Source organism: Bos taurus, chromosome 22, assembly GCF_002263795.3.
Source record: "Bos taurus isolate L1 Dominette 01449 registration number 42190680 breed Hereford chromosome 22, ARS-UCD2.0, whole genome shotgun sequence".
NCBI classification, from domain to species: domain Eukaryota; kingdom Metazoa; phylum Chordata; class Mammalia; order Artiodactyla; family Bovidae; genus Bos; species Bos taurus.
Window position 1 is genome coordinate 26,054,207 of NC_037349.1, and position 26,163 is coordinate 26,080,369.

Here is a 26,163-nt window from a genome sequence, read left to right on the forward strand (position 1 = left end):
TTTGCAATCCCATGGACTATACAGTCCATGGAATTCTCCAGGCCAGAATACTGGCGTGGGTAGCTGTTCCCTTCTCCAGGGGATCTTCCCAATCCAGGGATCGAACCCAGGTCTCCCGCATTGCAGGCAGATTCTTTACTGTCTGAGCCACTGGAGAAGCCCCTTTTTTCCTAAGAAGCCTTTCAAATACAATGGAAAATGGGGAAGCTTCCATTTTCGATGCAGATTCAGATTTCCATTCCAAGTGTTCACACAAATTATGTTTCACATCCAATGTCAATGTGATTTGATGTGATATGTGTAGTGTAGAGGTGAGGGCTGCTATCAGAGTAGAGGAATGAAAGGTACTGACAGCAGTGTGTACCTTGCCATAGCTTCCTTACAAGTGTTTGTTTTTTGAAAAATATGAACATGTATTATATGGTGTGATTTTTTTTTACACTTTTATATTGGAGCACAGCCTATTAACAATCGTGCAGTAGGTTCAGATAGACAGCAAAGGGACTCAGCCATACATAAACATGTATCCATTCTCCCCCAAACTCCCCTCCCATCCATGTGTAATGATTTTATTGAGTGCTGAAAAGATACAATATATGTTTCTGTTATTGACCTCAAAGGAAACGATGTTGCCTATATACACCTAATCAGTCCATTTTCAAACTGAGGGCACAGCAAGGAGAGCCCTCATCCAGCCCTGGTGATGTTATCAGTATATTAGATTACCAAAGTTATCATGGAGGGTTCATTGCTGGTGCCAGTTATAAAAGACATATTTGTTGCATTCAGACAAGTGATTCTTTTCTCTGTAGAAAAACTACTTACTATATAATTTGGTTAAATGTTCCATGGGCAAAAAAATTTTTTTAAATAATAAAAACCATTTCATAGACAAGTGAGCTTGGAAAATGCTGCAACTTATATTCTTTCTCACTGAATCACAATGGACAGTTGTGTAGTAAGTACTTCAAGAGGTCTAGAAAGGAAAAGAACCATTTGACTTTCTTACACTCAATGCTTTCTCTACTTCTCTTACACTCAACCATTGCTTTTTCCTTTCTTCATGTAACAGCTCTCTGCCAAACTGCTGATTAACCATAAGAGGCATTTTGGGAGATCCATAATAATTACTCCATGAAAAACATAATGCTATATATGTATATTTATTTACTTATGGTAATTATATCATTAAGTATATAGGTGTATTTATATAGTTCTGCATTCGTAAATAGTACCCCCTTTTACATACATTTAATGGGGATGGGAGAAAATAGAACCCTCTATGTTAACCTTTTCCTTACTAAGAGTATCAGTATATTAATAAACTCAGAAGGTATTAAAGTTCAAATTCTGAGATGACAATGAGCAACCACAGGTGAAAATAAATGTCAACATTCTACATGTCATCAACTTACCCTTGGAAATAATTTCTGTGGATGAACTCGAGTCATTAACATGCTTTACTGAAATAAAAAATGGAAGAAAAAACTCACAAACATAATGGTAGATGCTGACATCAAAACAATGAAAAGCCATAGTTTTCTCCTACAAAAATTACAAAATGAGGTATAAGCATACTTCACTAGAACAGCGCCTTTGGGAACATAGTTGAATAATATTTATGAAGAGCTTAATCTTGAGCTACCATAGATGAAATCCGAGTAGAAAGCACACAAATTAGAGCTCCATTAAAGACAACTAAGGTTGCTGAAGGATGCTATAGTGAAGCCCTGGCACAGAGAATCAACACACAACAAATTGATGAACCAAGTTATGAAAAAATTATGAACCACGTTAGACAATGGAATGGTCATGCCAACTTTTGACTCTACCAGAGCCAGTTATTCAGTCAATGAATTTCTGGAGATTATCTCTGCCATTTGAATCTTGGTTATTTCTTTGACTAATAATGACAGTTTTCAAATTTAAGAACCCAGAATGCCATCTGCAGAATCAAGTAGGAAAAGAGAAGCAATTCAAATAACTTTGCCAATTGGGGAAATATAGAAAAGTTTGATGTGATAAAAATGATAATATTACTTCTTGTTATTTTTGACTCTGTTGTTTTCTCCTACATTTTCAGCCTTGCCAGTTTATCTGAAATCACAGAGATTCTGAGCCTGAGACTTGCTGAGAAAACCCTGGAATTTTGTTCTGTATTTCATACAAGGAAAATGACTCGACTCTCTAGTCATCAAGTGAAATACACTTGTCCTGTGAATTGAGATTTGATTTTCTGGCTGCAGGAGACAGAGCTACTGTTGATGTGCAGCTGCAGATGTCTCTTTCATCTGGAAGGAGTCTCTAGAGTTAAACTAAACAATGCTGGAAAATATCAACCCAGCTTTAACTGGCTTCAACCAGAATAAAATTACAGACACATTTGTCTTCCACATTCATGCTGGCACAATAAATTATTTCAACTTACAACTGTTAACTGTTAGCTTCATAGGCATTTTCTGCACAATAGTCCTCAATCTCGGGAATGCAGCAAAGCAACAGTAATCGTTCCGACTGTCCTTTTCCTCCACATTTGCGAAGTACAGATCTCCCTTTTGGCTCATGTATACTCTCTCATCTTGCTCAATGTGTTCTAATTCTGGAAGAGAAATATCTTTTCATTAAAAGGGGCAACTGTCCTTTATTATGCCTTGTCGCCTTTTTTTCATTATCCTTCCTTTCATATTATTTTATTTTTCATGTAGGCTCTTCCTATTCCTCCCAAGTCTGGTCTTATTATAGAAGTTATTAGTGAGTAAGAAGTAAAACACAAAAAAACAACAAGAAAATCATTGAGAGAGCGCTTATCACCATTAACTGAAGTACACTGATGGACAACTAGTCTGGGCATTCAACCTCTCCTGACCCTTTAGGATTCTACTTCTGTTCTATGGGTCTGCACTGACTTATTTGAAAACTAGTCCAAACAGATAATGGCCTAATTATTACTTTTATTATATTAGGATCATATTTGTTAAAAACAGATTTTCACAAAATTGTGTTTGAGATATTAATCCCTCTGCCATGATGCAGCCTAGTTAGGTTCTAGGATGGATGCAATCTGGAACTCTGGCTACAACCAAGAGTAGCTTCTTTTGCTTTCTTCCAAATCCTGTACGATTATTACTTTTCTCTATGGGTCACAATGAGAAAAGATTTAGATAGACCTGCTAAGGCACATGCCAGAAGTAGGGTTTACAAGAAGCTAGAATCCCAGTGCAAGAGCTGATGATAGCTTTTGGAAAATTAAACACAGAAGTTCATACTAATTTCTAATACTACTAATAATTTGTGCATCACTGTATTAAGTAAGTGCAACATATTAAAAGAGAAATATAAAGCCAGCAACACAGATACAAGCCATTCTCAACTTGACATACTGTATCGTATTAACAGACTCTACTCTTTCCAGATATGACAAAATCAAGACATATTCAGTGGCTTTCTAGTGCTTTCATGTATATTCAGAACTCAGAGCAGACTATAGATGGAAATAGTTTTTAAACTATACTTGATTTCACATCATAAGTTCATATTGATTTTGTATCCTTCATTTCCGTATGTCATTTGACACAATGAGTGAAATTAAAATGTCCCCTTATTGATAGAAAAGAACATTACTTACCAATATTCATCCAATAAATGTGTAAAGGTGGCAGGCCTTTGGGAGGGTTGCATGGAAGGACAATTGGATCACCTTCCTCCACTTCAAGAGGGTCGATTTTTTCTTTGGGAAATTTTGGAGCATCTGATATAAAAAATCATTTAAAGACACCGTTTAAAAATTTTAATATTACAAGTAATGCTTAATGTTACAAGTATTATCTTAAAGCATTCTTCTTGTAGAAATTGGAACATTTTTAGTAAATTCAACACCCTAAATCTTCTTGTCTATGACCTGCAGAGGAAAATACTGTTAACAATCTGTGCTGCATCGTTATACAACTTTAAAAATATTTCTGCATTCTGTAACTATAGATAACAAATAATTTTGCTTTGACATCAATAAGGCAACAATATGCTTGTGCATATTTCTCAGTGAAGAGGTATAAGCTCTGAGTCATAGGAGTTGCTCGTTTTAAGTTTTCATAGATTTGGTATCATTTTTTCCAAACATTGTGCTTTATTTTTAGGCAGATACTTATTTTCTGTCTTTTGCTTTATTCTGAAGCCCTTGAATGTAACTGGCAAATATTCCATTCAGATCATAATCAAACAAAATACACAATTCAAAGCCCACATGGGGAAAAAATGGTATGAATACAATGAAAAGCCAAACATGACCACTAGAAGTTGCAAAGAGAGCCATCCACATTGGAATCACTCCCAGTAAATAAAATTTTAAGTGAAATGAAATGGATGTAGGACAGGAGACTTTGCAGTATTTCAAAATACTGTTTCTTTCCCATGCTGGAATCAATGTCCTAAAAAAGGTCAATTCAATTACTGAGAATGTAAGTCACAACAGTGCAGAATTTGAAATACAATACCGAAGTTTGATATTTTATGAAGTTATTTATAAAATAGTTTTAAGAATATTCAAAATATATTCCACTTCAACATTATTTGTACATCTGCGCTATAGAATTACTTAGGGTTTGATAAATGAGAAAAGTCTTATATGAGGTATTTATAGCCTTCCTGACCTGATAGAATTTATTAGCAGTTTTCCATCTCTATATTTCATTCTTAAAATATGGCTCACAAAAGATTATTATTATTCCTGAGAGTCTAAAAATATATTCATTTACTGTCAATTTTCCTCTTGAGAAGCTTTGTGCCGTTCCCTTGCTCCTCACCCCCACCTCCTACTCTAACACCCCAGTGATTGAGGGAACTTGCTGACATTTCTTATCGATGCACCAGCTACAGTGAATTGCTTTTTGTCTAAATTCAAGGACCTTTCACGGCTTAACATCGCAGGAGGCAGGGTCTTTATTACACTGCCTTTGCCAGTTAAAAAGACAGGCGCTGGTGTGTGACAGTCCACAGTGGATTCCCTCGTGGTCTACTCATTCTAAGATTTCTCCTGGCAAGTCTGGAAATAAAATTTGAGACGGGAACCATCTTGGACATGAATTTAGTATATTTTCTGCAAAATGACTTGTATAACATTTGCTGTCAGTCAAAGCTAAGGCTCAATAGACATGAGTTTGAGCAAGCTCCCAGAGTTGGTGTTGGACAGGGAAGCCTGGCGTGCTGCAGACCATGGTGTTGCAAAGAGTGGGACATGACTGAGTGACTGAACTGAGCTATCTCGGAATCGTGCTTTTGCTCTAGGTAGAATGAAACTGGAGAATCCCATGGATGGAGGAGCCTGGTGAGCTGGACACGACTGAGTGACTTCCCTTTCACTTTTCACTTTCATGCATTGGAGAAGGAAATGGCAACCCACTCCAGTGTTCTTGCCTGGAGAATCCCAAGGACAGGGGAGCCTGGTGGGCTGCCGTCTAAGGGGTCGCACAGAGTCGGACACAACTGAAGCGACTTAGCAGCAGCAAAAGCAGCAGAATGAAACTTCCAACAAAAGATAGAAAAACATCTGAGTATACCCCCTACATGTACCTTGTTGATAAATTATCAATACCACCTATTTGGTAAAGCCTTAGCTTTACCAAACATTTGACAGCAAATGTTATACAAGTCATTTTGCAGAAATATACTTTATGCAAGTAAAGTGCAGTAATTTACAGAACTAGTATGTACCCTAAGCTTCAAATTCAAATCACTTGTTTAGCAAAACTCGCTCTAACTAAAGCTCAGTATTTATTGTTATTGAAGTTAGCAGTGTTGTTTGGTAGTTATTGAATCTATTTATCTGTTTATACTCAGATAATAGAAGCAAAAGACGAAGAGAAACAGATTAGGAAATGAAAGACGCATGTAATCCTGTTTTGCAACTAGCAAACTTTACAGTGCCAAGTATGAATACACAGTGCCCTGGGTGGTATCTATTGTAAAGTCGCTAATTAAGTTGTATAAAGCCCTAATTGGAGAGCTGCCTCTTTAGAAAAAATTTAATAATTCAAACAGATAGTATCACCAGTGAAGAACTATCATCCTTGTATTAATTAAATCTAGATTATAAAATTCTAATTACAAAAGTATAACTATGTTACTCAACTGGCTTCCAAGGCATTCATAATAAAAAAGATAAAATAAGATTTAGAAGTCTACCAAAGCCTTTATCACATACCATAAATCTGGAACAGCTTTAACCAAAGATGAAATTAATACCTGGAAACTGGGAAGAATATTTATATATTTAGTAATTTAAGGCCCAAGAGTAAACACTGTAAAGGATAAAAATCAGTCATGTTTTTTTTAGATCTTACTCTTTGACTTTCAAACTACATAGTAAATTTGATGCAAAGCAAAAAATTGAATATTATAACATTTACAGATAAATGTGAAATTTAATTATTATAACAACTGCAAGCATGACGTCTACCTCAATTCATTTTAAAAAATGACTCTTTAAAAATGACTCCCAATGAATTTTGCTAATTGTATTTCTCTGATGATAAACATTAGCATTGTTGAGTTTGAACAGATGCAATACTTTAAAAACATGAATCGTAAACAGTCATTTTTCTTTTGTGTGAGGCAACTACACTGCTGGAGCTCACCAACACATTTCAAATGAGTGCTCTATTAACACCAAAAACAAAGTCACTTAATTGTGTATCACTTAATTGTGACTATGAACATGGGTTTGGGTGGACTCTGGGAGTTGGTGATGGACAGAGAGGCCTGGCGTGCTGCGGTTCATGGGGTTGCAAAGAGTTGGACACGACTGAGCAACTGAACTGAACTGAACTAATTCTGACTAGACTTGACCATGGAATGGTGTCTTTGCAAAGGGATCAGCATCCACTTCTACATTAGCATCTACCTAAGTAGGATTTGAAGAATGTTTGGAAATCCCATAATATCAAGTCTAGATGAAGCCATAAACATTTAGTCCCTATCAGTCTACCTCATCAGAAAATCAAGCAAAGCATAGCACCCATCCCTTTACTACTTTTCAATCGGCTTCCACATTCATTATTCAGTGTAGCAGACAAACTTCTAGGAACAACTCCAAGGGCCCAATTCCCTAAAAACCCACCTGGCATGAAAAGCCTTTTGGAGAGACAAATTAGCTACATGCTAGTCTTCCTATTGAAGCTATCAACACACAGCAAACCTGCAAATACAAACTCTCTAGGGGCTCGATACTTGCGGTACTGACAATTAGTTTTGAAACCCATCATCTTAACTCTTTCAACTAATATACTAAAAAAAAATAACATCTTGTACTTGAAATACAGCAGACTTGTGAAAAACAATTTTTTTATCTACAGACTAGCCTATAAACGGCTCTGGCCTGGACACTAAAACTAACTGGCTCTTTTGCTTCAGACCACTATCCTTACTTTCTGTGCCCCCTTTTTACTTTTCTCTGGCATCTTAGAATCCTTTCAGTTCATCTCTCTGGGCTCCTCAAAAGCCTCCCTCAGAGGCTTGTCTTAAGGACATGTTGCACAGTCCCACATGGCAACCAACTTAACAGTAAAGAACTGGTAATGAAATGTCATCAGAGAAATTTAATGAAATACAAGTAATTCTGACTAACCACGTCAATGAAAAGGTACTGGTGACTTAACCATTACCAAGTTATTATCTTTGTTACCTATGGAGTATCTTTCTCTGATACCCAAAGAATAAAATCAACTCTCCATATATTCTCTATCTTTCTCTGAGTCTGAAAACCTATTGCCAAGGTTATTTTCAACAAAGAAGGATAATGCTTTTTAGCTCATCCAGAGGATGTGTTAACAGAATGATCAAAGCATAGGCAACACTGTGGAACATCAGATTATAAACATGTGCTCTGGAGCCAGCTGCTTAGGGCTGAATCCTGGCTTCATCCCTTACCATGTGACCTGAGCCTATTACTTAATGTGTTTCAGTTTCTTCATTCATAAAATGGAATTTGACATGACACCTAATTCATTGATTTGTGGCAAAGTTTAAATAAACTATTTCATATAAATCAATTAACATAGTGTCAGGCACTTAAAAATCACTCAGTATGTTGGCTCTTGTTCAAATATTTTCACTTTACATGGTAAACCCAGTCACATTGTATAGAGATGGGCAAAGGGACAAAGAGCTTTCCTTTGCTATTGTTTCTGATCTTTCATGTAGCCTATATCATAACAACTTCTACATTTTATTCAACTATTTGGAATTAACGTTATCAAAGAAAGTAGGGAGGGTGCCTGAGGGATGAAAGTCTGTATCTTATAAGAACCTATGGTTTGTTTAATGAATTATTCTGTCCCCCTTCCTATGCCAAAGAGCTTTATCTATTTTGACTTCTCACTTTGTTTACAGGACTGGCCTGGGGAGCTTTTGAGTGCTTTCCTTTTCCCTTGAATGTGCTCAGCAAATTGCTGACAGTCTGGCATCATTATCATGAATGCAAGCCACTGAGCTCACATGCTGTATCACCCTGAACTCCAGTTTCTGTCTGCAAAGAGATTTAATTGATTCCCATTTCCTGTAGAGTACCCTATTAACCCACTTACAAGTACAGAGAAATAGCACTGCCTTTCAGTCTATGAACTGGTAATGAATTCACACTAAGGAAGGACAACCAATGCAGTCCATTTCATTCTAGTCATTCACATACTGAGACGCATGAGAGCAAAATCCTCAGCCTTAATTAAACCTTTAAAACTCTAAATTGCACTCTCTACTGAACAAATTGATGCTCCTAAGGTTAGTTTGCATATATTAGTAGAAGAAACTAGCATATACCACCAGACCCCTACTTTTGCTATTCTACCCTTCCCAAATTAGAGCAGTAAATAGCCAAGATATGCCTTAAGGAAACTGACCTGAGGAATTCATACAAATGTAGAAACCCAGCACACTAGAAATTCTAGGTAGTTTCTATTGAAACAATATACAGATGATTTCACCCCTAAACCTGCTATTCCCTGCATTACTTTACGAGTAATGCATACTGCATTTTTACCTTTATTCATTCTTTTAATCTTTAGCCAGTAAATCAATCACTGATAATAAGAATTCACACAGCATTTATAAGACAATACAGAGAACAAAGAATAGGACAGGATGATATCATTCTCACCTTTAATATCCTGATCAATATATTTGACAGTCAAAGTCTCTTCCAAACAACAAAAAAAATGCTTTTAAAATTCCACAGAATTTACACATGGATGTTCCTAACATTACTGATTATTACTAATTTTTATTTTTATAATAGTCAAAGTTAGAAACAATCCAAATGGACATCAACTGGTGAATGGACAAACAAAATGTGGTATATCTGTATCATTATTATATGAATATTATTCAGCAATAAAAATGAACCAACTACTGATTTATCCTATAACATGAATGAATCACAAAATCAGGCTAAGTGGAAAGAAGCTAGATGGAAAAGATCACATATTGTATGATTTCATTTACATGAAATATTCAGAAAAAAACATTTCAAGAGGCAAGCATCAGACTGGCGACCACCTGGGCCTGGGCATGGGGACAGAGAGCACCTAATCTTTCAGGGATGAGGGAAATGCTCTAATACTGGCTTCTAATGATAGTTGAACTGAAAATTTTTATGATAAAAGGAACCACTGTGTACATAAGCTGGTAAAATTTATGATGTGTAAATAATACACAGAATCTATAAGAAAAATTAGTATAGGCTAAAGTTATGACCAACCTAGATAGCATATTGAAAAGCAAAGACATTACTTTGCCAACAAAGGCCCGTCTAGTCAAAGCTATGGTTTTTCCAGTGGTCATGTATGGATGTGAGATTTGGACTGTGAAGAAAGCTGAGCACCGAAGAACTGATGCTTTTGAACTGTGGTGTTGGAGAAGACTCTTGAGAGTCCCTTGGACTGCAAGGAGATCCAACCAGTCCATCCTAAAGGAAATCTGTCCTAAATATTCATTGAAAGGACTGATGCTGAAGCCGAAACTCCAATATTTTGGCCATTTCATGCAAAGAGTTGACTCACTGGAAAAGACCCTGATACTGGGAGGGATTGGGGGCAGGAGGAGAAGGGGATGAGAGAGGATGAGATGGCTGGATGGCATCACCAACTCGATGGACATGAGTTTGAGTGAACTCCAGGAGTTGGTGATGGACAGGCAGGCCTGGCGTGCTGCAATTCATGGGGTCGCAAAGAGCTGGACAGGGCTGAGCGACTGAACTGAACTGAAGATAGACTAAGAATGTTAAGTGGAGAAGGCTGATCTGTGCCCTCAAGGATAAATAAAACTGAACAGCCAAAACGGAATTATTCACAGCTTCATTCTAACTTCACTGATATCTGTCATAATGAAGGCAACAAAATAGCGTACCTTCTCTCCAGACTCACTGACCACACCCACAGGATTTCAGTTTCTTGGCTACAGTCTTTCCTTTGTTCACTGCTGTATCTCAAATTACTAGAAAAGTGTCTGACACATGAAGGGAGTTTAATGAAGATCTGTTGAATAATTCACGGCCTAACTTACCATGCCATATCTTGGAAAATCCATTCAGTTGAATGATTTTCTCCATATTTGAAAAGAGTACATTGTATTTGGTTGTTTGCTTTTTTTTTATGCTTTCTTTTCCTGGCAAAGTCAACTGCAATTTTGTTAAAAGTAGATAACTAAACACAATGTATAAATTGTTCTGTCTGTAAGGGGTAATGACCAGATTTTCAGCTACTGTACCTATGTTGAAACTTACAATCTAGCCTTTAAGTTTGTTCTAAAGAAAAGTTTAAGAAATGAGAGTTAAAACTTTAAAGTTTTACAAACTTTAAAACTCATATCACAGAGTGTAATATAAATGAAGAATCAATTCTCTACACCTTAAGAGAAGAATCAATTGATAAAACTTGTAGGAAGCCTTAAATGGTCTCTGAATTATAAACTCCTAAGAATTGGGCTGATGGTCCTATTCAACATATAAATAATTGCAGAAAGGTGTTAGATGATGAAGTAATTTTAGGAGGAGCTGGAAACGATGCATGAGAAACCTGATTTACTTTCCTCTTTTCTACAGCAGCAGAAAAAATGGCGCAATTATCCACTACATAGCTCAGACTCAACTCTCATCTCTTAATTACAATACTAGCCAATTCCAGTACCCTTACATTGTTCATGCTTTCACTTGGTCTGCTTTGATAATGACAGAAAACATTTTCTTTTCAAAATCCTTTAATTGCAGAACCTTATACTAAAATGTGCCATTTCTCTGCTATAGGTCTAGCAACTGCCTGTTCCTTTGTGTCTCCATAGCAACCACTAGAATTCAGGTTAGGAATCACCCTAATGCCTTGTCTTGTACAATGATTTTTTTATATCTTCCTTTCCTCTCCCTGTCTCCTAGTTCCTCATCTTATTTCAGTTAATTATATATTTATCTATATTATACACTATATTATAGTTTATAATAATATAATCTGTAATATAGAACTATAACTATAGCTGTATAGTTAGTTATATCTATGTGATTTTATGATTCTCAATTAGTTTTCTGACCCAGAATTCATGAACATTCCCTACCGTCATTTTAAACCCAAACTCCAGAGGCAAATTTTCAAGTCTGGATGTCACTACTCTGCCCACTACTATGCTCTAACATCACACTTAATAATTCAGTATGCCTAAGACAAATCAGTATGCTACATACTAATTAGTTTTGTATATGTAAAGAAAAGAATAAAAAGAATGAAATGCAACACTCTTTACCCACCACCCATTGTAAGAGAAACATAAAAGCACCGTCACCTTTCTATCTGGTGTAGATCCTGCCTATTCCACATCCCGTTAGAGGTAACTACCATCCTAAATTTTGTTTTCAACATTCTCTTGTTCTACACTATGATTTTACCACATGAAATGATAATCCTAAACAATATTCATTTTTACATATAGTGACCTTATATAAATGAAACCACACTTTATGTTTCTTTTAGAGATTTGCTTTCATTGTTCAACACATCTCTAAGGTTCATCAGTCTTCACTGCTGAGTAATTTTTGTATGAATATGCCACAATTATTTCATTATATCACAAATGAACTTGTGTTTTTGGTCAGTATATTTCTAAAACACAAGCAATGCTGCCACAGCTATTCCTGGTGCTCACAGGTAAGGGGCACGTGCACATGAGCAAAGAGGAGGAATTTCTGGGTCACTGGTGAGAGTATCTTTAACTAAGTAGGCAGTGACCAACATCCTCCACAGTCCAAGCAGTAAACTGGACTCTCCACAGTGGATACCTGTTATGCCGGCTGCAAAGTCCCACCTAAAACTGCTACTTTCAGACTCTGTTGTATTTCCCAATTTGCAGGAATCAAATGCTTTTATTATTTAGGTTACCACAGATCTATTTCTGATTACTAATTAAGCATATTTTTATATTTGTATTGCCCATTGCAATCTGAGGTGCAAGTTTATATCTTTTGCCACTTCCTTTTTTGCTCTTCACTTGGTGGTGGTGGTTTAGTCGCTAAGTTGTGTCTGACTCTTTGCGACCCCATGGACGATAGCCTGCCAGGCTCCTCTGTCCATGGGATTCTCCAGGCAAGAATACTGGACTGGGTTGCCATTTCCTTCTCCAACTTCGGTTCAGTCGCTCAGTCGTGTCCGACTCTTTGCAACCCCATGAACTGCAGCACTCCAAGCCTCCCTGTCCATCACCAACTCCTGGAGTCCACCCAAGCCCATGTCCATCGAGTCTGTGACACTATCCAACCATGTCATCCTCTGTCGTCCCCTTCTCCTGCCCTCAATCCTTCCCAGCATCAGGGTCTTTTCTCCAACTTAGAGATCTATAAAATTATTTATAAACACATTAATATCATCTTCAGTTATATTCATTGGTAATGTTTTCTTTTTGGATTTTTTTAATACCCATTTCTCAACTGTATTTTGGTCATATTCACTTCATAGCTAATGTATCATCAAATACTGAAAAACACTCTGCAGTTTCAGGTATAATGCTCTATACACGCTGATTAGCTAGAGCTTGTGATTGGGTTCTTTAAATTCTCCATACACCTTTCTATTACATATGCCTCGTACATTAATCTCCAGGGAGCCTTTATAAAATAAAGTCTATTTTGATTGATAATAGAGCCATATGTACTTTTCTTTTGAACGTATTTATTCAAGATATCTATTTATCTATTAAAAAGATGGAATATCTTTTCCCCCTTGTAGTTTCAACAATTCTATTTTCTCATGATTTAGATGTGTAATGTGGTAAATAGCTTATAACTTTTTAAATTTTGGAGCACTTAGTTTATTTACTTTCATCTTTAATTAATTATATATTTAGATTAGAAAAGGCAGAGGAACCAGAGGTCAATTGCCAACATCCGCTAGATCATGGAAAAAGCAAGAGAGTTCCAGAAAAACATCTATTTCTGCTTTATTGACTATGCCAAAGCCTTTGACTGTGTGGATCACAATAAACTGTGGAAAATTCTGAAAGAGATGGGAGACCACCTGACCTGCCTCTTGAGAAACCTGTATGCAGGTCAGGAAGCAACAGTTAGAACTGGACATGGAACAACAGACTGGTTCCAAATAGGAAAAGGAGTACGTCAAGGCTGTATATTATTACCCTGCTTATTTAACTTCTATGCAAAGTACATCATGAGAAACGCTGGGCTGGAAGAAGCACAAGCTGGAATCAAGATTGGGGGGGTACCATTTCACGCCAGTCAGAATGGCTGCGATCCAAAAGTCTACAAGTAATAAATGCTGGAGAGGATGTGGAGAAAAGGGAACCCTCTTACACTGTTGGTGGGAATGCAAACTAGTACAGCCACTATGGAGAACATTGTGGAGATTCCTTAAAAAACTGGAAATAGAACTGCCTTATGATCCAGCAATCCCACTGTGGGCATACACACTAAGGAAACCAGAAGGGAAAGAGACACGTGTACCCCAATGTTCATCGCAGCACTGTTTATAATAGCCAGGACATGGAAGCAGCCTAGATGTCCATCAGCAGATGAATGGATAAGAAAGCAGTGGTACATATACACAATGGAGTATTACTCAGCCATTAAAAAGAATACATTTGAATCAGTTCTAATGAGGTGGATGAAACTTGAGCCTATTATACAGAGTGAAGTAAGCCAGAAGGAAAAACACCAATACAGTATACTAATGCATATATATGGAATTTAGAAAGATGGTAACGATAACCCTGTATACGAGACAGCAAAAGAGACACTGATGTATAGAACAGGCTTATGGACTCTGTGGGAGAGGGAGAGGGTGGGAAAATTTGGGAGAAAAAAAAAAAAAAGACCATATGTATTGTACTATGTAGTTCTCCAAAGAGCATTGACAACGTATATATTTCTGTATAACTATTTCCTATAGTATATTAATTGTGCCAGTGGTGTGATATACTTGACTTATGACTGTGAAATCAAAAAAGTTTATATTTAAGTGAATGAGTCTGCTACTATATAATGTTTTACATAATTAAAATAAATTTCCATGTGTATGTAAAAAAAAAGACATTAATTTAGATGTATTATGAACATTTTGTGGATTTTTATCCTTTTTCTTTTACAGATATACATTGTTAATAGTTACAGATGAAATTATGCAATTAAAAAAAAAGAGACACTGATGTATAGAACAGTCTTTTGGACTCTGTGGGAGAGGGAGAGGGTGGGATGATTTGGGAGAATGGCATTGATATATGTACAATATCATATATGAAATGAGTCGCCAGTCCAGGTTCGATGCACGATACTGGATGCTTGGGGCTGGTGCACTGGGATGACCCAGAGGGATGGTATGGGGAGGGAGGAGGGTTCAGGATGGGGAACACATGTATGCCTGTGGCCGATTCATTTTGATGTATGGCAGAACCAATACAATATTGTAAAGTTTAAAAATAAAATTAAATTAAAAAAAAAGATTGGGGGGAGAAATATCAATAACCTCAGATATGCAGATGACACCACCCTTATGGCAGAAAGTGAAGAGGAACTAAAAAGCCTTTGATGAAAGTGAAAGTGGAGAGTGAAAAAGTTGGCTTAAAGCTCAACATTCAGAAAACAAAGATCATGGCATCTGGTCCCATCACTTCATGGGAAATAGATGGGGAAACAGTGGAAAGAGTGTCAGACTTTATTTTTTGGGGCTCCAAAATCATTGCAGAATTTGCAGTAATTTGCAAAATTACTCCATGGAAGGAACGTTATGACCAACCTAGACAGCACATTGAAAAGCAGAGACATTACTTTGCCAACAAAGGTCTGTCTAGTCAAGGCTATTGTTTTTCCAGTGGTCATGTATGGATGTGAGAGTTGGACTGTGAAGAAAGCTGAGCGCCAAAAGAATTGATGCTTTTGAACTGTGGTGTTGGAGAAGGCTCTTGAGAGTCCCTTGGACTGCAAGGAGATCCAACCAGTCTATTCTGAAGGAGATCAGCCCTGGGATTTCTTTGGAAGGAATGATGCTAAAGCTGAAACTCCAGTACTTTGGCCACCTCATGCGAAGAGTTGACCAATTGGAAAATGGTCTGATGCTGGGAGGGATTGGGGGCAGGAGGAGAAGGGGACAGAGGATGAGATGGCTGGATGGCCTCACTGACTCGATGGACGTGAGTCTGGGTGAACTCCGGAAGTTGGTGATGGACAGGGAGGCCTGGCGTGCTGCGATTCACGGGGTTGCAAAGATTCTGACATGACTGAGTGACTGAACTGAACTGAAGTTTAGATTTATTTCTAAGTTTTTTTTCTCTTCTCTCTTGCCTTTTTCTTTTTCTTCTTGATACCAGAGTGTGGAAATCACTCATATTTTGTTCTATATGTATACTGTAACTATTCTATATATTTTAAGACAGATACTTGTTAAGGTTTTAAATTTGAGTTATAGTCTCTTCTCTAGAACAATACAGAAAACTTAAAAAAATTTAAACCCAGTTTCCTGTTCCAACTTTAAGGATAACACACATGTTTTTAATTATTTGTTCTCCCCAGGTTTGTGTACATTCTAATCCCCCAGCATAAGGTGTCCATATCCTGAAAGGTCTAGAACTCTGCAAGAAGAAATTGCACAATAGAACCTCTTGGCAGTTTTATATCTAAGAATTTTTTTCTTTAAAGCCTTTGGTTAGAATCAAGTAGTGTTGGATACCTTAAAATTCAGGAAAATAAATGACCAAATGTGAAAGTCAGTCATCAGAGATCCCATGCTACAGAAATCAGATCTGGTAATAAAGAAGTTGCTTACTCTTGGGGGTAATTATTGATAAATAACAGCTTTCATGGTAAGGGAGCTTGTAGTTTTCCATGGTTATGATCTATGGAAGATATCACTAACCTATACTAATATCACTGAGCACTCATACTGAGGTTAGGTGGGGCTACGCCGTTTGTTTTGCCCCCCCAACAAGGTGAGTAGAAGCTGCCTGTGTGACTTCTTGTGGGAAGCAGTGTTCTATACCCCCACACTCTGACCCAGATGGTCCAAGTCTCACATGGTGCAGAGATAGGATGATGGTATATCCATCAGTTAGCATCTCTGAAAAGCTACATGGAGAACAGTTGCTCTGAAGAGCTGCCAGAACTACAGCAAACTGCCTCATCAAGGAACAACCCTGTATTAACACAAAGGCTTGGGGATTACTTGTGACTGCAGCATAACCTAGCCAAATCTAACTAATATATTTAACTTCACTGGATGAAGCAAAACAAATACTATTTTTCCTCATGTTACATGTATTATTAGTGACACAGCAAGAGTATGTTGCTTTCATGGTCATCAACTTCTAAATATCAAAACCTGGAAGATAATTTCCCCTATAAATAAAATATAAGGCAATTATAAGATGATTAAATTAATAATCTTATTTCATTGCAGCCTAGTATAACTCCTACTGCTGCTGCTGCTAAGTCGCTTCAGTCGTGTCCGACTCTGTGTGACCCCATAGACAGCAGCCCATTAGTCTCCTCTGCCCCTGAGATTCTCCAGGCAAGAATATTGGAGTGGGTTGCCATTTCCTTCCCCAATGCATGAAAGTAAAATGTGAAAGTCAAGTCACTCAGTCGTGTCTGACTCTTAGCGACCCCATGGACTGCAGCCTACCAGGCTCCTCCGTCCATAGATTTTCCAGGCAAGAGTACTGGAGTGGGGTGCTGCGGGGAGCGAGCTCTGCCCGTGGCAAAGGTCATGAGGAAGGAGGCTTGGCATACGCAAAGGCGGGATCAAGCCTCAGGAGTCTCCCTGGAAATTCTCGAGCATCTACCCCCAAAACCAGAGTCTGCCTACTTTCTGCTTTGTGCTTTCACCTACACCTCTGACTTTACGGGGGGCTGTCCCCCACTACCTCTCTCTGAAAAAAGAGTTAGCTTACAGCTCCAGTTAATAATTCCTGGGTGTGACAGTGTTTCAACCTACAAACTCCTTTGGAAGTCCTCTAGCCTGCCTGAATAGGTTTTTCCGGCCACATGTGATTGCTCAGAGCCTCCCAACTGTGAGAGGCATGAGATGTTCTAAACTGTCTAAATACAGATTCCTTTGAGCAGTTAAAAGATTGATTAGAAATTGTATTGGTGAAGGGATTTTCACTTGTTGGGCCAATGTTTGCTGCTAAGTCTCCATATCCCTTACCTGCTGTGTCCCTGGCAGTGTATTGATTAATATAATTGGTGTAAATAGTAGCTTTAATGTTTGTAACCTGGGACCCTTGAGTTAATTCTTTTTCTTGTTATAGCTCACTACACCTTTGCTCTGTAGGAATGCAACTTTATCTAATGCTTTTGAAGGGTGGCGCTTATCACCTTTAGAGAAAAATAAGTTTTCTGAAGAAAGGGTCTTAAAATGTTAACAGGCCTCTGGGCCAGAAGATGATGCAAATCACCTAAACTTTTGCATATGATAAGTTTGCAGGAAGAAAGCCTGGCTTGCTGCATGACTCTACCCCTTCCCCCATTATCCTCTATGCATAACTTAAGGTATAAAAACTACTTTGGAAAATAAAGTGCGGGCCTTGTTCACCGAAACTTGGTCTCCCCATGTCGTTCTTTCTCTTACCTTCTGGCTGAATTATTCAGCCTCTTTTCTCCACTGAATTTCCTCACTGAGCTATCCTTATTCTATTACTCTTTATATCCTTAATTAACGTTTAATTAAGCAGTTGTTTCCTGATCCTCGCCGACGCCGTCCCCGCTTCCAATTCCCTGGATCCACCGGGGCTGGACCCCGGCAGGGTGCCATTGCCTTCTCCGATAACTCCTACTAAACTTCACTGAAATATTAAATGAAATCTCCTCTGTAATACTTATTGTTGCTGCTGCTGTTTAGATGCTAAGCTGTGTATGACTCTTTTGCAACCCCATGGACTGTAGCCCAGACAGATTCCTCTCTCCATGGAATTCTCCAGGCAAGAATACTGGAGTGGGTTGCCATTTCCTTCTCTAGGGGATCTTCCCCAACCAGGGATTGAACCCACGTCTCCTGCATTGGCAAGCAGATTCTTTACCACTGAGCCACCTGGGAAGCACCGCAATACTTACTAGGAACTATAAACTCGATTTCTTCTGACATAGCAATCCCCAGCTTATTAGAAGCAAAGCAGCGGTATTTTCCTTGAAAGTGAGATATGTGCCCATCATTTGGTATCCTGAAAGTCCCCCCATTGTTAGATACAATTATCCGAGGGTCAGAGAGATTAAAAGGCTTGTCATCCTTATTCCACAAGAATCTGTAAGATAAAACTAAAGTTAGCAACCCTGAAAAAAATCATAACTTATTTACAAACAAATATACAGAAATAAGAAAACCGAGACATTTTAAAATAAAAAGTATATAATACATCTATTTAACTGAATATAACAATACAAAAAAGGTATCTAAAATAATCTGAGAAATCTTATAAACTGCTATAGACTTAATGTTTATGTCTCCCTAAAATTCGTATGTTGAAGTCTATTTCCCAATGTATTGTAATAGTATTTGAGGGTAGGGCCTTGGAGAGGTGTTTATGTCATGAGGGTGAAGTCCTCACAAATGGGATTGCGGTCCTTATAAAAGAGATCCCATTCTTGCTCCCTTCTGCCATGTGAGGTTACAAGAAGATGACTGGCTGTGAACACCAAGCAGGTCATCACCAGACACCAAAGCTGCCGGTGATACTAAATCTGTCAGTGACTTGGTCTTGGTCTTCTCACCACCAGAGCTGTGAGAAATGTGTGTCTGTTGTTTAAGCCATTCAGTCTGTGATATTTTTATTGTAGCAGCCAGAACTGACTGAGACACAAGCCATGAAAAAGCTGTGACAATTGGAAGGGGAAAAAAAGATAAGTTTCATTCTGTTCTTTTAAAATTAAAGATATATTTTAAAACTTATCCAGTTGAAAAGATAATGTAGGATCTTTACTAATATTTCAGACATTACAGTATTTGGAGACTAAAAAATATAAATGTATAATATGTCCGTGTGTGTGTGTGTGTGTGTCTGTGTGTGTGTGTATTTGAGAAGAGCTCACTCAAAATTCAAAAACACACAAGCAATTATTATCAAATTGGGTTATATAGTCTATCAATATTTTTAGACATATTTGTAACATAATTGAGACCATAATGAATGTATAATTTTTCCATTTAAGTTTTTCCAATTATTACAATGCTCTAAAGATAGATTTTATGACTACATTATCTTCTGACTTATGGCTCCTAATTAATTTCCCTAACCATTTTCACTTTTTCTCTTTTATGAACAATATTGTTACAAAAATTCTACGTATTTATTTTGGGTGGTAATTTCCCAAATATTTTATTATGGTAATTCCTTAAAAGTGAGATTGATAAACCCATAAGAAATATTTCATCACTTTTGATAAGCACTGAAGAATTATATTCCAGAAAAAACATAGACAATTTAATTCCCACTTCCATATGTAACAGTGTCCGTTCTATGGACATGGTTATAAAAAGTTTTTTGTTTTTTTTTTAATCTTTAAAAATCTAATAGGTATATAGTGACTTCCCAATTAGATTTTATTTTATATATTAATAATGCACACCAATGTGAATATGCTCCAGGATGACATAGTCTTATATAACCTGACGCTTGTTCAAAAAGAATAGCAAAATCTTATAAGACACAATTTTCTTAGGAGCATGCCTGTCTCCTGACAACTTCTCTTACTTCTTTTCTCTCTGCATCTTTCATATTTTTTTGGTTTTAGGTGCAAATAACATATAGAATCTTTTCTTTAAAATTCTAATACCTTGAACTGGGATAACTGTGTATATTCAAAATTAAACATTTCCAACTTGTGCCATGCTGTATCTTTTCATTCATTCAAGGTTTCTTTACTCCTCCTACCCAGTATACATGCTACATAATTGATGCTACATAGTTTTTGCTATCACTCTTGGTGATGACATTGCTGTTACTAACAAATGGAATTTCTGGATTTGTTCCTTTGACTATTATGATGGGATTTTTTTTCTTTGTTTTCTAATTATTTTCTATTTTATATAATAAGGTATGTAATTACACCTTTAAAAAAAGAAAAATTAACCAATTTCATATGTATAAAATTTTCTTTTTGTCCATTGAATTTTATTGAGTTTTCAGATAGAATATCAATTATCTAATAAAGATAATAATAATACAGTATTAAATATTCTTTCAGTATCTATAGTCATTAAAAAAATTCCTACACAACTGTATTAGATATGACTTGAGAAGAATAAATAGTGCTAATAGCAGATACTCTATTCATGATTCTGAATTAGTACTTCATAATTAAACTTGATACTGGATATTGACATGATAAATATAACTCATCATTAATCATCCCCCATGATTGTATGGTGCATCTCTTGATATAATCAAGTTAACCAATATTTATATATAATAATATTGATTGATCCATATTTGCAGTAATTAATACATTCTCCTTCATTCCATTATAATTTATCCATATTCACATATATGAATTATATTATAGTTGGTAAAAGACAGAAAAGTGACAATTAAGAATGCCAATAATTTTTGGTAAAAGACAGAAAAATGACAATTAAGAATGCCAATAATTTTTAAAATATCAAATTATCAGGAAATAAAAATGTTATTCACAACACAATTTAAAATAATTAATTTCCATTCTTTCATCCTTAGTGGATGTAAAATGATCAGGTAAATCAATGAAAGTCTGTAGGTTTGCTTCTCATTCTAGAATCATTTAGAACTTTAAACTCTTGAATTCTCTTCATATCTTTTTCCTCTTTAATTTCAGTACTCACACAGTTCTTTCTCTCCAAACTAGTATGTACTTAGAAAAAACTTTCAGAGATTATTATTACCTATAGTAACAATTTTTTCATTAATAATAAAATACTAGATAAAATATACCATTTCATTTTTATTTTGCCATCTGAGTTAACATCTCTATAACAAAGTTAAGAATATCAAGTAACAACCTATTCACTGAATATATGTGTCACAGTTAAGACATGCAATAATAAATATGTATAGAATAACATTTATAAATATATTAACTTTGGTTTAATAAATGCCACCTTTCAATAAATAGAATCAAGTATTTTCTGTTATCTATCTAGCTTGTTCACTCATAAATAATCGGTGCATGTTTCCACAATGCCAAAGCCTATGCTAAATATTTAACATAAGATGATTTATGATAAAAATAATTTTAACTGGCAAAAGAACATGCATAGAATAACAAAGCTTTGTTTTTATAGACATAGCTATCATTCACTTGGAAATTTTTACTTTCAATAATGTGCAGATTTATAGTCCAATAAGCTTATAAAGATAGAGTAAAATTTAGTGTAAAGGATTGTATACTTTTAAACAACTACTTAGTTTGAAAACAATACTCACTTTGGTTCTGGATTTCCTTTAGCTACACATTCAATTTGAAAATACTCATCAAAAGGAAAGGCAACTTGCACTGTTGACTGCTTCACGATTGTTGGAACCTGTTGAACTAAATATTAAAATAAGTATTTAAATAATGTGCTCTCCAAAAACTGGTTGAAGTTAGTCTAGCTACAACAAAAATAATTTAAACACACTTTCTGTATTAGTAAGTACAACTAGAGAACAAATCTGACTTCCTCTTTGCAAAATGTAGTTAGCTCTAGGGAATATACTTCACTGCATCCATTTATGTTGTCATATATTTTTATAAACCCACAGTAATGTAACACTATAATTTTAAAACACCCAAGTTTATATTGGCATTTCATCTATGTTGATGTGTTTATGCATTTATACTTGGTTTGGTCATTGACAATTGACAATATTTGGTCACTGACCATATTTGATAACATACCTAATAATTTTATTTTTGGAAATTGGACTATTTCTTCATTCCTTAAGTGTATAGATTTTTTCCTTTATTGAATTAGTTACCTGTGATAAATTTCTAGGCATGGATACAAATGGTAATGACCCTGGATAAATGTAAACATGTCTAAGGATATTTACCACAAACAACCTATGAGTATAGTGGTTTCCCACAGTCATGCCACGAATGAATAACAGCGTTTTTAAAATGATGAAGCATTTTGCTGCTGCTGCTGCTGCTAAGTCACTTCAGTCGTGTCTGACTGTGCGACCCCAGAGACGGCAGCCCACCGGGCTCCCCTCTCCCTGGGATTCTCCTAATCATTACCAAAAAATAACCCCCTCCTCTTTATTTTTATTTCCATTTATTGATTTTGTTATATTTCCCCTGAGCTTGATTTTTATTTGTCACTTCTCATTTATAAATTTTTTAATATATTTTGCCACCTTGGGAGCTTGAGGGTATTCTCCTCCTTATAGAATTTAACACTAATGATTGTTAGGATAAAAATAATAGCTAATATATAATAGTTTCTTTAAAGAGGATTCCTCAAATTCAGAAATTCCTTTATCTTGTTGATAATTTTTTTTTCTTTTTGACATGTTAAATACCTTCCAGACAAATTTAAAAAGTAGAGGATAGCTTTGTATTTCACCCATTTAAGCAGAGGGATGGCATTTTGAGAATTATGACCATAAAATAAATGTTCTAATGCTGAAGATTCAAACTTGGATTAAGTTTTAAAACAGGACACCAATCATGATATACATTAAAAATCTGTCATGGAACATTCAATAGCTTTCAAAGGAAGACACTACAATTTTAGCACATTTATAACAAGCTCTGTAAGAAAACAGGATTGACTTCCTAAGAAAGTATAAATGGTTCAGTAGCTGAAATCTGACTTTGGCAAATAGGCTCTAAGAAAGCATTTTCTAAGTGTGACACACACAGGTGGTATTCCACAGTGGATACAAAGAGGCCCCAAACTCTGTGACCCTAAGCCAGGCCCAGAGCCACACTCTACTTTTCTCATTTGTAAAATTAGAGACTCAAGCCAAGTAAACAGACTTTTTGGTCACTGGATCCCTTTGCATTCTTAAATATTATATCTTCAAGTGGTTTTGTAAAGGTAGGTTGTATTTAACAATATTTACCATATTAGAATTAAAAGTGAAAAATCTTCTAAATATTTATTCACTTAAAACAATCCTATTACTCGTTAAAGTAAATAACATTTTATCAAAAATACTGAATATAGTGAGAAAAGTGGCATTGTTTTACATTATTACAAATCTCTGATATGTTAATGGACAATGGCTGGATTCTCCTATCTACCTCTGTATTCCATATGTTATGTTTTGTTGCAATAAATGAAGAAGAGCCAACCTTACACAGATGTGTACCTAAAAAAAGGCTGAAATATTTTATAGTTCTTTCTGATTTTTGTGGGCTTCCCTTGTGGCTCGGCTGGTAAAGAATCCGCCTGCAATGCAGGAGACTGGGCTTCGATCCCTGAGTTGGGAAGATCCCATCGAGAAGGGAAAGGTTACCCACTCCAGTATTCTGGCCTGGAGAATTCCACGGACTACATTCCATGGTACCTCAGAGTCAGACATGACTGAGCAACTTTCACTTTCTGATTTTTGTGGACACTGTTTTTGGATAGTACCCCAAAACTCATCAAGCATAGTTTCTTAAAGGTTTCTTGCAATATGAAATCAGAAACCTTATGGATATATTTTCATATTCTGTCATATTAAAATGTTTTATCCACGGGTGCTTTTTAAATCACGCATGATTTTGTGACATGTTAATATCCATCTGGAAAAACTATCAGTTACCTGAGTTAAATAAATCTTCCAAATACTGACACATGTCATTACACAATATTAAAATTTCACATTTGTTAATATCGCTGATCTTAGAAATGCCTTAAATGTGGAGATGCTGTCAGTCTCACAGTAGAGGATACAAGCTTTCCACAATTCTAATATGTGCCTAAACACTCATATTTTATCATTGACAATATATATTATCAGTTATTTCTGTTGAAGTGACAGGCTCCCATGATTCATTTTGGGGAAAATATCCATCAAAGTAATGCAATTTTGTCTATCAGTAAAAATGATATCTGGCTTGGCACTCACATAATGACACAATCAAGGAAGACAGACTGTCATAGCAGAATTATTTTATATTTATTTCCAAATTCATCCTATTACATAGAATTATTTTACATGTATTTCCAAATTCATCCTACAGAATATTAAGAAGAATATTCGTTACATAGCAGAATTATTTTATATTTATTTCCAAATTCATCCTACAGAATATTAAGAAGAATGTACTCAAGGATGAAGATTTAATAAAATCAGTAATGCTTAACTGTTTCAATGAGGACAGTCTTAAGCAAAACTTTACTTTTTTTTTTTTTTTTTTAAGATGTTTTGTTGTTGTTATTTTAGTGTAAGTATATGGTCCTGGGAATTCCATAAGTTTGGTGCCAACGCCTTGATCTGTGCTGGGCAAGTGCCTTTTTAGCACCATTGCTTTGGCAACATCAGTGCATAGTGGAACATCAACATGGTGTAAAAGTAAAAAGTGACATCTTGGTATTATTATGAAACATTTGATCAAATGGACTGCTTGAACAAATGTCTGTGACTCTGAGTGGTCCATGAATCACATTTTGAACACCAATGGCCAGCCTAGTGTGACAACTCAGCCATTTCCAATTCTAAAATTCTTTACTTTTGCCTAATGAATCTGATAATTGAATTTTACCAGTTTAGTGGCATTAGCCCAAGTTGAGGCTTTATCCAACTGGACATTTATAAACACTTTAATAACACGTGGAAAATATTCATATCTTCATTGACATTTACTTGGTTCTGACTACCACCTCTTTCTGTGTAGAGCAGGTCTTGAGCATATTGCAAATTCATATTATTTAAATGTTATTACAGTTATAAATGATGAGGGGTGATGCACAATAGCAACGGTCCCTAAGATATCAGCTAGTAACTTGTGAACAACTTGTTTATTAGAACATTATTCTTTGTTAAATTTGCAAAGGTTGTAAAGTCTCAGCCATAACTAATTATTCAGGGAATGAAGCTAATAACCTTTGGGTGTTTATAAGAATATATATTCTACATTATAAATCTTTTCCTCCATAATTAGGCCAATTACAGAGACACCAGACTCGTTGACATTCAAAGTGAATACCTGCCTTACTTCATTTGCCAGTTAGAGCTCTGGAGTACTGAAATAAATGGGTAATTTTCAGATGTTCTGAAAACATGTCATTAATATTTTATAACAATTGTTGTCTAAGGACATTACAGCATGAAAATGCATTAAGTAACTGAGACAACCAGAAATTAAAAAAAAAAAAAAAAAAAAACGTGTCTTATGTACTAATACAAAACTTCCTACCATCACTGATGAACTAAATGAGAAAAGATGGAAAGAAAATGTATAGTCTCTGCTCAGAAATCTGAATCAGGAATCCCAGTACATCTTTGGCACTACTGGGAAGAAAATGTAATTATTAACCTCTTTTCCATAAGGATTGCTAAGAACCTTGCTCTTAATTTTTGCACTGCATATTCAAACCCAAAGAATCAACTAAAGATGTATCATTTCAGGTTTTCAACCAGTGTTTGTACATATAGGCCAATATATAAGATGTGTAGGCGAACAGATTTTCACTTTGAATAAAACAGAACTTTAAATTTGTACATCTGTACAATAGGTCTGAGGTCAGT

General features: G+C 35.9%; 1 protein-coding gene across 6 annotated transcripts in view; it reads right to left on the bottom strand.

Annotated features, from left to right (window-relative positions):
* CHL1 (cell adhesion molecule L1 like) overlaps nucleotides 1–26,163 on the bottom strand; it is a 225,124-nt gene that overhangs the window by 71,794 nt on the left and 127,167 nt on the right. For 5 of the 6 annotated variants that reach the window (XM_059879495.1, XM_010817612.4, XM_010817611.4 and 2 more), the window contains exons 4-8: nucleotides 21,922–22,027; nucleotides 18,581–18,768; nucleotides 3,626–3,748; nucleotides 2,429–2,599; nucleotides 1,416–1,463 (exon numbers count right to left, since the gene is read on the bottom strand). In XM_059879495.1, coding sequence (XP_059735478.1) covers nucleotides 1,416–1,463; nucleotides 2,429–2,599; nucleotides 3,626–3,748; nucleotides 18,581–18,768; nucleotides 21,922–22,027 — 636 coding nt within the window. The remainder of the gene's footprint in view (nucleotides 1–1,415; nucleotides 1,464–2,428; nucleotides 2,600–3,625; nucleotides 3,749–18,580; nucleotides 18,769–21,921; nucleotides 22,028–26,163) is intronic. The other variant, XM_024982443.2, reaches the window with a different exon arrangement.